The 14,019-nt window shown below is 40.2% G+C and overlaps 1 protein-coding gene across 2 annotated transcripts in view; it reads right to left on the bottom strand.

The window, feature by feature from the left end:
- The window catches only part of AKR1D1 (aldo-keto reductase family 1 member D1), a 48,739-nt gene that overhangs the window by 21,824 nt on the left and 12,896 nt on the right, over positions 1–14,019 (bottom strand). For both annotated transcript variants that reach the window (XM_055334746.1, XM_055334747.1), the window contains 3 exons: positions 12,149–12,316; positions 7,580–7,696; positions 397–474 (listed from right to left, as the gene is read on the bottom strand). In XM_055334746.1, coding sequence (XP_055190721.1) covers positions 397–474; positions 7,580–7,696; positions 12,149–12,316 — 363 coding nt within the window. The remainder of the gene's footprint in view (positions 1–396; positions 475–7,579; positions 7,697–12,148; positions 12,317–14,019) is intronic.

The following is a 14,019-nucleotide window of genomic DNA, read 5'->3' as shown; positions in this document are numbered from 1 at the left end:
TATTTTTCAGTTTTTCATGTATCACTTTGTTTGTTTCTTTTAAACATCATATTATTGATTTTCATAAATTCAATTTGAGAAATTTCAAAAATTTGTGATTTTATCTCATTGATATAGTCTTATTTATGGTTACATTAGAACTTATTTCCTTTACTTTCTTTTTCCTTCTACACTTCTCTCTTCTTTGGCATTCTTCTTTTCCATCAAAACAAAATCAAGAATTTTTCAGTGTGCAGAAATGGGGATTTTACACATCTTTGCTTATGATTAGAAATACCTGTTCCAATTATTACTATACATTAGGAGTAAAGGCTGCATTTCTCCATAAATTGAACAGAAATAATCAGATCAGTTTAAAAATGTAGTCTTCAAGAAAAGAGGTCCATTTGAACTTACCTCCCAAGTGGCACACAGATTTGACTTGTGATATAACCATTTGCCATTCTCATCTTTAGGGTAGATTTCATCTCCAGGCTATAAAAAAGAATGAGTATAACTTATTTTATTTATATCTGGGAATTAAAATTATGGCATTTGAGTTGTCATTATACCATATACCCTGGGCCTAGGAAAGCAATTCAATTTTAATTATTTATGTATAATAAATATGACATATTAGTCTCATCTCACTCTGGCATTCATTTTCCTTTATTTATTGACAGATTATTATTGTTCTTTATTTTTTTTTTAAAGATTTTATTTATTTATTCATGAGAGAGAGAGGCAGAAACACAGGCAGAGGGAGAAGCAGGCTCCATGCAGGGAGCCAAACGTGGGACTCTTTCCCGGGTCTCCAGGATCACACCCTGGGCTGAAGGTGGCGCTAAACCACTGAGCCACCTGGGGCACCCCCTTATTATTGTTCTTAAACCATGAAGTTCTCTCATAATGAAAGGAATCTGTTCAACTACCCCCTCCCGCCTCACCCAATGACACAGACAAAACTAACAGGTGTCTGCATTTGGCCCTAACTCTGTTTTTCTAGGGCATGGTGCCCTACATTCTTGAGAAATAAACTTCAACCACAAAATTATATTCTTCTCTAGCCTGACCATGATCCACATCTCAGACAACCCCTGGACAGAGCCAATATACCTGCCATTTCTTGCTCTACCTGGCTAAGAGTTGATCCCTTCTCTACACACCAATTCCCCCATGGGTACAGCTACAATCCTCTCACATCCTTCAAAACTCCTTAAAAGGCCCAGCTTGACATAAACTTGGGGCCAACACTTTTCTAGATGTCTGGTTCCTCTCCTCCCTTGGAGAATGAATAAACTCTCCTCTTTATTGCTCTACTCTTTGTGCAATTCTTTGCCACCCTCATTACCAGCCACTGTAACATTTAATAACAAAATTACTCATAAATAAAGAGTAGAAGTTGAGAATTAGGATATTTAGGCTCAGCGTTTTGATCTAACCCTAAGCCCAAAGTTGAGAACAGCAAATTTTTTTTAAAGATTTTATTTATTCATGAGAGACACACAGAGAGAGGCAGAGACATAGGCAGAGGGAGAAGCAGCTCCTTGGAGGGAGCCTGATACTGGACTCGATCCCCAGACTGGAGATCATGCCCTGAGCCAAAGGCAGAAACTCAACCACTGAGCCACCCACGCATCCTGAGAACAGCAAATTTTTCACTCTAATAAGAAAACAAGGATCATCCTTAAGGGTGAAAAGAAGTTTTTCAGCTAAGAAAAGTGTAGCTAATGAATGGAACACTCCCTAATCATACGGAAAAACTTAGCACATTACTTCTTGGTTCTGAATAATCTGCCCAGTGGCTCTTTCTTTCCGGGACCTCCAGGAGTTTAGCATCTATTTTTTACTTCACAAATTATCTCAGTATCAAACCTAGATTTTTGGTGATCCTTTTCCAACTAAGACTGACTGTTGGCTTTCAGATTTTTCCTCTTTCGCTATATCTAAAAATGGGAACCATTCTTATGGGCTTGGAAATAGGATAGAGAGAAATAAAAGATGATTTCTAGGCTGCTTGGTTGGCTAGTGGTGATCATTCCCTGAGTTTAGGCTAGCAATCAAGAGGTTTTTTTTTTTGGTTATTTTGAGTTTGAAATGGCAATTTCCACATTCAGTGGGTATTTGAGGAGGCAATTGAACAGAGAAGTCTGAGAGAGGCTCAGAGAGAAGTCTTGGCTGCAGACAAATTTGGGAGGGATCAGCACATAAAGTGGTACTCAATCTATGGGATCACCTGTAGAGAAATTGTGGCTCAGTAAAACAATATTGAGGATACAGTACTGGGCATAACGGCGTTTGGACATTGGCAGGGAAGATGCTGTCAAAGCATCTGGAGAGGGTGATACAATAGAACCATAAGCTGAAAATGTTTAAAGAAAAAGGCAGTAGTCATCTGTATTGAAACAGATCAAATAACATGGGGACAAAGTGTCTTTTAGATGTGGATGATAGCATGGAAGTCTGTAGACCGTGATTTTTTTTTTTTGTTGAAAATCACGCATTTGGACAAAGTCAATTATATTCTTAAATATTTAAAAATTTTTCCTTCTGCCATTTTACCTGAATGAAACTTTCCCCTGGTGATAACATTTTCTTCATTGTCCTCTTTAGTGAAAATAATTTCTTCTCAATTCTGCCTGTCTCAATGAGTGAGAGCGGGAAAAGGGCTCCTCTCCCCTTGATGCCCCATAATCACTCATGTTAATTGCCCTTTCTGTCTCTGATTTCTAAGCTTTTTAACCTCTCAACACTTATGACCCACATTTTCACTCCAGTCTTTCTCTATATTTCTTGCCTTTTGCATATCCCAGTTTTACCTCTGTTCAGAAATGGCTTTATGCCTCAATTCTGAACTCTGCTAAATAATTTTTACCTCTCCAGATTTTAATTAAGTTCTTATCAAGCCTGCACCCATGTTAAATATTTCCATGATGCCTCCCTTAGGCTTCTGCTGTGTCTACTTTACTAATCCATTCATCCTGATAAAACCATTGTCTTTGTCCTCTGTTCTTGCTCTTTAGTGTAGGCCATTGCTGGAATAATCTAACCCTGTAAAACCCCATGATACTGACTCTCATTCCTGCTCAGCAGTAACTTCATTCATCTTTCAAAAATGTTTTATTGTGGGGTGCCTGGGTGGTGGAGTCAGTCAAGCGTCATGCTCATTTTCAGCTCAGGTCATGATCATAGGGTTCTGGAACGGAGGCCTGCATCTGTCTCTGTGCTCAGCATGGAGTCTGCTTGAAATTTTCTTTCCTTCTCCCTCTGCCCCCACAACCCTTGTGCTTTCTTCTCTAAAATAAAATCTTTTTTAAAAATCCTTAAAAATGGGGAACCCTGGGTGGCGCAGCAGTTTGGCGCCTGCCTTTGGCCCAGGGCGAGATCCTGGAGACCCGGGATCGAATCCCACATCGGGCTCCCGGTGCATGGAGCCTGCTTCTCCCTCTCCCCATGTCTCTGCCTCTCTCTCTCTCTCTCTCTCTCTCTGTGTAACTATCATAAATAAATAAAAATTAAAAAAAAATCCTTAAAAATGTCTTGTGATTTTTTGGTATTTTGTTGTTCTGAAATTGTGTCTGCTTGTTAAATTGACATTCAAAAAATAATAAAGTGCTAAAATGTTTTAGCAAGAAAGGTTTCTTGTTAAAAAAAAAAAAAATCAGGAGAGGGCAGCCTGGGTGGCTCAGCAGTCGAGCGCCGCCTTCAGGCCAGGTTGTGATCCTGAAGACCCCAGGTTGAGTCCCATGTCAGGCTCCCTGCATGGAGCCTGCTTCTCCCTCTGCCTGTGTCTCTGCCTCTCTCTTTCTGTGTGTCTCTCATGAATAAATAAATAAAATATTAAAAAAAAGCATGTGATATTTTGGCTTTGAAGATTGATTTCTCAATTATAGGAATTACAGGTTCATTTGGGAAGTAATGTCATTATACTGTGTCATTTTTCACTGTTAAAAATTTTACCTTCTCTCTGTATCCTTGAGCCTTGATCCCATCTAAGAATAGGAGTGGAAATTTTCTGTTTACCTTTCCCGAAAAGATTTTACACATCATCGGTCAGCCACAGAAAAGTAAATTTCATTTTCTCACTTTTAGACATACGCTTTTTCCAAATCTTTAAGAGTTAAGTGTAGAAATCTACTCTTTGAATATGAGTGAAGTTAGTTGTGTAAGGATGAGGGCTGAGGTTTTAACTCCCAAGAACCTGAAATTAAAAAAATCACTGTAGTCCACAGGGTATTGGGATTGCTAGGTTCATGAGGACAAAACAGAGGGGCAGTGTTATGGGGTTGGCATCAGGGAGCCCATCTTGTGGTCCTGTTCTAATGGACTAAACCTGAGTGAGTTACTTCCTTGTTTGGGGCCTCAACTTTCTCTTCTGTGAAATCAGGTTGTTGGGATATCTTATACTAAGGTTCCCTTCTACCTAAACATTTCAGAATATTATCTATAAAATGTCAGATATTGTGCCTGTAATTTCACATATATAATCTTAATGACTCCTCGCAAAATTTGTCAAGTTAGTTGCTATTGTCTCCGTTTTACTGATAATGAAATTGAAGTTCAGAAAGAACCAAAAAAAAAAAAAAGAAAAAAGAAAGAAAAGAAAGATCAAAGTGATTATTGGTAGTAAGTAGTAAAGCTGAAAATAAGTCCCTCATCTGTGTGACTCCAAAGTCCATACAGAATTTGTACAGTCTACTATGTTAAGACTATATGGAAAAGATCAGATAATAACCTGACCAAGTCATCTGGCTTGTATGTGACAGAGCTGGGATTCAAACTAGGCAGCCTGCTTGGAACCCATGATCTTTATCACTATGCTAGGTGGCCTCTAATTAATTATAGTAGAAATCTGTTATTTTGTTTTCTTTCTTTTTTTTTTTTTTTTGTTATTTTGTTTTCTATCATACTTGTGCTGTCTCCTCTGGAGGAGCCCTTTCCATGTTTTTTGGGTGGGTTGACCCAGCTCTTATTCTCGGTCAAAGATGTCAGTCAGTCCCCGTTTTGGCCTTCTGCAAAGGTTAGTCAGTAACGTGACCTAAGGAAGGCTAGTCAGTATTTCTCTGTGAGGTTTAATGTGTGGTCTCTCTTTGTCTGAATTGTCATGTGTTGACAATGTAGGCTTGGCATGTAAATGGCCATTTTGCCATCAAACAGAAAAGGATTTTTGAGGATGAAGCCAACCAAACCAGAGATAAAGGGCCAGATACATAGTTTGAATTTCTGGATCCAGCTGTGCCTGAATTAGATATCCCTTGGAATTCCTGGCTCCCTTTTTAGCTAACACCAACTTGAGTTGGATTTCTGCCATTTATAAAAACAAGTTCTGACTAATTCAAAGATTTTGGGGTATGGCAAGTAATGAGAAGTTGGTTAGGTCAACATGAGATAGTGGACAGTGAGAAGTATCCCCCCTCCAGTTGAGAATTGGCAATCCTTGCTCTGTAAGAGCATAAATCTGTTAAATTGTTGTCTTAAGTCTCAGACAAATAGGCCTACTAATGGTGGAGCTTTAGGGGACGTAGTAGAAAACCACTAGGTATTAGAATTTTCTGGCCATTTTGTAGTCTTCAGGCATGTGTTGAAAGAGGTGTTTGTTGCTACTGGGCTTGTAAGACAAGAGGTAAGATGACATTTTATTTTATTTATTTTTTTAAAGATTTTATTTATTTATTCACGAGAGACAGAGAGAGAGAGAAAGGCAGAGACACAGGCAGAAGGAGAAGCAGGCTCCATGTAGGAGCCCGACGTGGGACTTGATCCCGGGTCTCCAGGATCACACCCTGGGCTGCAGGCGGTGCTTAACCGCTGCGCCACCGGGGCTGCCCATGACATTTTATTAAAATGGGTACTTCGTACTTCTGGATGTCATCCAAGATGACAGAAGTTCATATCTGAGCCTTCTGGAGATAGATAAATTAGTGACAGCCAAGAAAGGAAGTTAAGAATCCTAGAGGGAAGTAGTATTGGACTTTGTGAGAATGCTGGTTGTTTTTGAAGATAAGATCTCAGGCCACAGATGCCCTACTAGACAAAGGGGCATCCAATGAATTGCAGACTGGGTATAAGGAACACATTAACTGTGCCTGCCTGTTTTATAGTATTTCTTTTTTCTTTTCTTTCTTTTCTTTTATTTCTTCTTTTCTTTCTTTTTTCTTTCTTTCTTTCTTCTTTCTCTCTCTCTCTTTTCTTTCTTTCTTTCTTTCCTTCTTTCTTTCTTTCTTTCTTTCTTTCTTTCTTCTTTCTTTCTTTCTTTCAAAAGATTTTATTTATGTATTTGACAAAGAGAGAAAGAGAACAAGCAGGGGGAGCTGTAGGCAAAGGGAGAGGAAGGAGCAGACTCCTTGCTGAGCAGAGAGCCCAATGTGGGGCTCTATACCAGGACACTGGGATCATGACCTGAGCCAAAGGCAGATGCTTAACCGACTGAGCTACCAGGTGCCCCCGTTTTATAGTATTTCCAATCAGATGGAGGTCAGTAAGCTAAACGTGAGGCAGATAAGTAAAACAAGGAGCTTCTTTACTAAGAGAAACCATAGGCCACGGATTAGATATAAGAACCCTATTAGATTTTTAGTTTTAATTACTCATTCATGGACCTGACTGAATGTAAATTTACTGAAAGCTTATTACATTTTAAGGGATATTGCCTTGTCCATTAAATCTCAACCTGACCAGTAAAAGCCTATGATTACCAAGGCCATTGTGAAGTCTCCAAACTTCTATCTTCATGAAGTAGGATGCAAAAGGACAATTTTTCCCAAAGCCCATCTTGGATGTGACTACAGAGGAAAGCCAACAAGGAAAGTATTTCCAGAGAAAAAAATAGGGGCAGCCAGGTTGGTCACATAAAGGAATTCTGGCCACTGTAATGGCAGAGTCTTTGTTCTTTCTGACTAGCAGCAGAATCTGATTTACCTTGTGAACAAGTAGCCAATTTCATTGTTCAATTTCTTCTGCCCTCAATGAAATTTTAAAGCAGTGATTGCTCTTTAGCAGTGTATATATACATATAGGTGTGTTGTTTGTTGCTGGTTAAATAAACAAGTCCATAGATTGAGAAAGGTCAAAGAAGTAGTGAATTTGAACTAGAGGAATAGATATTACATAGATCCCCTGCCCTTGGATCTAGCTCCAAGAACCTGACTATTCTTTGGGTTATTTCTTTTTTGGAGGGGGTGGAGGATGAGTAAGTTTTCGGTTGCATATATTATGTTGCATTATGTTCTGCAGGGACATGTTCATGACTTTGTAAACAGGAAGAAGGATGTGTCTGAATGCCAGGTAACTAAAATGTAGAGTATAGTTAGGGGACTACACGTTGGTTTGGTGGGGAGAGTTTAAACTATAGTTAAAGACAAGATATAATAGCAAGTACATTGGATTATTAATCAAAAACTAGGGTTCCAGGTCTGAGTCTGTTATATATATAATCTCTATAGGCATTTGTTGGGATTTGTCAGTACTACCTGATTTATAATAACAGAACACCTTAACACTCTATGGTGATAAATAATGAACTAGCTTCACAGCTTCACACACAGCTGCTGGATCATGGTTGCCTAAGAGCAGAAACCTATCTTTAGGCATCTGAGCTCACCTTGAAAGCCATGGGTATTTCAATGATGTAAAGATCCACATAATCTAGCTGGAGGACGCTAAGTGTCTTCTCCAGGGTTGGGCGGACCATCTCTGGGTCATGCTTTGTAGCCCACAGCTGAAAGAATAAAAGGTGATAGTTAACTAACATCTGCACATTTTTTTTTTACAATAATACAACCCTTAACAAAGCACTCATATACATTATTCATTCATTTCATTTTACAAAAATATGCTTATGCTGCATGCAGTATCATCTGAGTATAGGATGAGCTCATAGAACTCCTGACACCCAGAGTATACTTTATCCAAATATAGTACCAGAGACTGGAAGATCCATCTGAAGTATAGAGTACCTAGTTTGGTGACAAAGTCTTGCCCTGCTCCCTGCTAGTTTGTTTGTTTGTTTGTTTGTTTCTTTTTTTTTTGAAGTTACAACCAAAGACATATTGAATGTATTTTTTCATTAATGCTTATCCCATTTGTGAAAACAATATTTTCCAAGTCATTACCTTTTGAAGAGGGGGAGAACTGGTGCAGAAAAATAGTTATGAGGTCAGTAGCATAGGTGGGAAAGCCCCGGGGTGCTAAAAAAGGCAGCAGAGCTCGGTTTTCAGCATCGATGGTGACTCTGACAAAGGAGGGCGGGGGTGTGTGGGGGGGGCAGTGGCAGGTAGTCTCTGGCAGGGACTCACACAAAGAGGCTCATCCGCTGGTGTCTGCTGGCCCAAGTTGGGGTTTGGACAGCCAGCAAACAGGGCCCTGGAGCAGTACCCCCAAACCAGCCCTGAGTGGGAGGAGGAGCAGGGTGGCAGAGGCCACTCTGGCTGGCTTCTTGGAGATGAGCTGCTCCCAAGCGGGTTCTGAAGGGTGAACACTGGCCCTCGAGCCCTCCAGGACCCGAACAAGAGGAGCTCTGTGGGGAGTCTCTGGAGTTCTTAGCCAGCAGGTGAGGACATCAGTCATAAAGCCTCTTCACTGCTTTCTCCAGGTTGGTGTAGAAACCGGCCATGCTGCGGGGGAAGGAGTCCACCACACTCTGCGGGAGGTAGCGGCTGAGGTCAGTCTGGAAGAACGTGACCAGCTTGGTCTTGTTGGGCTCCCCTGGCAGAGGCTCACAGAAGCACCCACAAGGGTGGTTAAACCCTCTCACGTAACCTGGCTTCAGAGGACATAACAGGTGTTCCACGTTGACAGCATTGGAACTGAGCGTCCCGTCCTCATACTTCTTGACTAGCACCAAGTCCACAAAGTCTCTGGGGGAAATGAGCTTCGTGGCAGCCGAGGGGGTGGCGGTTCTGCTCACAGCATATCAGTGATGCTTTCGATAATTTCAAAGCTGCTCACATTCTCACCCCACTTGTCTCTCAGGGTCCCAGCAAGCTGCTTTATGCAGCCCCACACTTTCTCTGGTGTGGAGTTCACAACGCCTTCTCCTCGGTACAGGTTCCCTGGAAACTCCAGAGATGGCCTCCAAGAAACTGAAACTCCATTGCCTTCCCGGCAAATCTTCCATCCTGACTCCTCCCGCAGGGACCGGAGCACCTTCTCCGCCACCGCCTCGCTCATCTGCACGGCCACCGCCGGGTCCACCGCGCCGAGGGCTGCAGGCAGCTGAGGGGGTCGCGGCGGCGGCGGGTCTGGGCTCCCTGCTAATTTCTGAATTGACCCTCAGCACTTTCACTTTTCCTTATTGTGTAGGTGGGAACATTATTTGACTAGCTGGCTTCAGCATTTTATTTTCATGATAGTCTGATAAAAGGTGTGCTTTAGCGGGACAAGAAATATGGTTAGGTGAGTGACTTCACTGGATCCTTCACCTTGTGACAGGTGGTGCAGAAGCTGGTAAAACTTTAATTATTGCAAATGTTTAGATTTCCTTTTTTTGCTGCTTTGTTCTCATTTGGTCCTACTCAGACCCCAGGGAAACTGCCAATTCCTACTAAGAAATTACTGGCTCTCTGGCTAAACTGATAATGTCACCAAAATGGTGGTGTGGGAGACCCCAGCCTCATCTTCCAATAAAGGTCAATAATTAGCTATCCACAGATGAAAATGGGGAGATATTGGTCAAACAGTACCAACTTCCAGTTGAAAGTTGCTAAGGGAATAGATCTTAAATGTCCTCGCCACCAAAAGGAAATGGCAATTTTGTGATATGATAGAGATGTTAGCTAATACTATGGTGGTAATCATTTTGCAAAACATTAGTGTATCAAGTCAACATGGTGTATGTACACCTTAAGTTTGCAAAATGTCATATGTTGATGATATCTCAATAAAGCTGGAAAAAATAAAAGAAATTTAGCTTAATGAAAAAAAATGAAATTAGTCAATCTCTAAAGTGTTAGGTAATGAAAGATTAAGGTTTACATTGTCAAACTGAAGCACGTGTACCCTTGAAGTCTATTAAGCACAGGGTACTGAGGGATCCTCAGAGCCTTGGGATAAAGTAATACAACTCCTTGGAGCATCAAATGTGTTCAAAGTGTTTTTGGGAAAAAATCTTGAATTTCTGTACCCTTTTTGTCACAAGTTAGGGCAAGTAAAATTGATAAAATTTGATTTTTCTGTACATTGGACAATAATTTTTTCTTGCCTTCAATGCATAAAGAAGAGAAAACACAGTGAAAAGAGTAGCGGAAAAATATGTTTTTATCATTACCGTAGGCCCCCTTGGTGAGTTATTGCTGCCATCCCATTCTAGCTGAAAATTGTTTTACAGATTTTAATTTATTTTTATTCAACAAACACATATCATCGTAGCTCTGTGCCAGGTACTATGTTTAAGTGGTTTGTAAATGTTAACTCATAGCAACTTTATGAACTAGATGACTTAATTTGGTTCAAATTTTCCAACATGATAGATATCACAATAGCTTCAACTGTTTACCAGAGTAGATGAGAAGAAAAGGTTTTCAGTTTATTTTCCTTGGTGGTAACTTAGAATCAATTTTTACACGGAAACAAAATGAAACAAATGAGTTTATATTACGGGGAAAAATATAAAAGTCTAAAAAAAATTTTAGGACAAGACATAAGTCTTCAAAAATACTTCTAACTTTGGGCAGGCTGCTTTGGCCTAAGTTCTCAGGATCTGAGTTCAATATTTTTCTTCCCCAGAAATATTTTGGGAGCAGCAGGTTAAGATTTGGTGTTCACTCTAAGGAGAGACTGTGTAATAATAAAATCTTAAGGAATCAGAATTATAAAGTTATAATAAAGGAAAAAGCTTCAGGCTGATATTTTGGGATAGTGGTGATATGTAGCCCCTTGGAATCATAATCCATAAGTGGCTGGGGACTTGGGGAACTACAAACACCTAGGGAGCTTGGCAAGGAGCCTGAATGGGGAGCTGGGAGGAAGGGGGCTGTGTATGGGAAATGGATGAAGTTAGAAGCAGTATCTTGTCCTCTTTTAGAACACTTAGGAGAATTGTATTACATGTTCTCCAAAGTTGTGCAGCTTTATTTCTGCAAAGCTGCCTGTAAATATACATCCTATATTCCCACTGGCTTGCATTTTAATCATGATGCTTTATCCTTCTGATTGCACTTCAGTGGATAGTGATTTCTAATATTGGAAATCTCAAATGCTCAAAATGTAGTGATATAAATATCGTATATCCACGCAATAGAGCATTATTTGGCCATAGAAAATAAATGAAATTCTCATACGTGCTATAACATGAATAAACCTAGAAAAATGTCATACTAAGTAAAAGAAGCTAGACACAAAAGGCCACATATTGTATGATTCAATTCATATGAAATGTCCAAAATAGGAAAACTATAAAACAGAAAGTAGATCACTGGTTGTCAGTGACTGGGGGGAGAATGAAAAATGGGGAGTGACTACTGGTGGGTATGGGGCTCCTTTTGGAGTGATGAAAACATTATGGAATAAGAGAGTTGAGATGGTTACGTAGCTTTGTGAATACACAAAAAAGCCACTGGTTTAAGTCGGCAAACTTTATGGCACATGAATTGGAGCTCAATTAAAAAAAATAGCAATCTATGGACAAATAGGCATACAGAAAAGAAAAAGAAGTTTGCCCTTTTAAACAAAGCTTTGGCAAATGCTTATGTAATATGAACCAACTTCTGTCTTGCCTCTGCCCCTCAATTTTTCTGCTCTGTAGATTTGTTCTTCCCATATTGTCTTAACCTTTTCTTTCTTTTTTTTTTTTTAAGATTTTACTTATTTTATTTATTCATGAGAGACACACACAGAGGGAGAGGCAGAGACACATGCAGAGGGAAAAGTGAGCTCCATGTAGGGAGCCCGACATGGGACTCAATCCCCGGTCTCCAGGATCACGCCCTGGGCTGAAGGTGCGGCTACACCGCTGAGCCACCCGGGCTGCCCCCCATATTGTTTTAAATCAATACCCATGTATGAAGATTTGCCTTAACCTTCAATGGGCTAATTAATCAGTCCCTAAATTCTGGGCAAGAATGAGAAATCTGGGAGTTGAGAACTCACCCTTTTTTGGGAGTTCTTTTTGGAGAAAAGTGACACCAGATCCACTATTAATATAAGGAATTGGAGATTGAAGGGAAGATCTTACCTTTCCACAGTAGAAAATATCCTCCCTCCGCACCTTTCCTTCGGCTATCTTCTCCCTGATGGCCTCCCCCACTTCATGCTCATTTTGGTAGATGTAGGCCCCATCGATGTGCCGGTATCCTGTGTCAATGGCAATCTTCACTGACTTTGCACAGGTCCCCTTAGGGGTCTGAAATGGCAAGGGGGTTATGGTGGGGAAGAAGAGAAATGGATCGTTCTTTTCATGATTCTTCATCAGGACACTCAGCACACATTGTTTTTACAACAAAAATGACAAATTCCCAATTACATGTTGTGACTGGAAGATGGTGTCTGGAGGCTAAGGACACTGACCTCACAGGGAACTCCCTTCCCACCCCCAGTGGGGGACTCTATCTTTCCCAAGTCTGCCATAGCTTTGTGGCCTCAGGGATGGAATTTGATCAGTTTTACCAGGGACGAGAGATTTCACGACAGCCAAGTTATAAGAGGGCACAAGTTCATTGAAGAAGTCTCCATTATAAATTAAAGTTTGGGATAAGCCAACTGAGATATATCCACAGAAGGGAATATCATTCAGTAATAAAAAGGAGTGAAATACTGATAATAGCAACATGAGTGAATATGAAGGCAATTATACTAAGTGAAAGAAGCCAGATGAAAAATAAATAATGATTCCATTTGTGTAAAATACCAGAAAATGAAAACTAATGTATAGTTCAGATGCAGATCAGTGATTATCTGGGGTGGGAGACAAGGGGTGAATCCCTCCATGGGTGGCAGGGAGGAATTATGAAAGAACACAAGGAAACTGGGGATCCCTGGGTGGATCAGCGGTTTGGCACCTGCCTTTGGCCCAGGGCGCGATCCTGGAGTCCCGGGATCGAGTCCCGCGTCAGGCTCCTGGCATGGAGCCTGCTTCTCCCTCCTCCTGTGTCTCTGCCTCTCTCTCTCTCTGTGTGTGTGTGTGTGTCTATCATAAATAAATAAAAAAAAAAGAACACAAGGAAACTTTTACAGTGCTGGATATGTTTACCATCTTGATTATAGTGATGGCTTCATGGGTGTACATAGGAGTCAAACACATCAAATTGAATACTTCAAATATGTATAGTTTATTGTATGTCAATTCTTCCTCAATAAAACTGGGAAAGAAGAGTGTTGGGGGGTGTTAGATTTTTCAAATTTGGTATCCAAATCTTTGTTCATTTTATTAACCTGCATGAAGCATAAGAATATTCTCTCCCCTGAACACTGACAGAACCTAAAAACCTGACAAACTCTTGACACTGGAAACATAAGTTATCCATTCTTCAGATTGCACATAAATTGCTGTTCTTTAGGTCTGATGACATTTTAGATATACATGAGTATGTCTCATTTTAGTTACATTTTTTCTTTTTTTTTTTCCTTTTTTTTTAGGTGGCTTAGTTACATTTTTTCTTAAGGAGAAATGGAAGCCGTGATGGATATTTCCATCAAAGATAAGCATCTAGTCTCGCTGAATAAAATATTCAAATCATCTTTTAGGTTGTGTGTGGAGGAGAGGGTTAATCCTATTTATAGATTTTTAATGACCTCATATTCAGATGGTGATCATTCCAATCTTGTTCACAAATACTGAGAACTCCTTGTGTTTGCTTCTATATCTTCAGTGTTCTGACCAAATTCTTGACAAATCTCAACAGACCTGTGAATTCTGGCCCACAGAAGTCGATTTATTGAGAATGAGTGAGAAAAGAAATCTCTTGCATTTCTAGTGACTTTGTAGTCCTGGCCTGGAAATAAAAAGCACTGGAAGCATAAATTGTATTTTCTTTCCCTACTTCAGTTGAAAGTCATCACTACTGAGAAGATAAGAGGATATGGAAAATGAAAAAATTGGCTACACAG

Source organism: Nyctereutes procyonoides, unplaced genomic scaffold, assembly GCF_905146905.1.
Source record: "Nyctereutes procyonoides isolate TBG_1078 unplaced genomic scaffold, NYPRO_anot_genome, whole genome shotgun sequence".
NCBI classification, from domain to species: domain Eukaryota; kingdom Metazoa; phylum Chordata; class Mammalia; order Carnivora; family Canidae; genus Nyctereutes; species Nyctereutes procyonoides.
The sequence above is the reverse complement of the archived record's forward strand: the minus strand, read 5'-3'. Positions and strand labels throughout refer to the sequence as shown.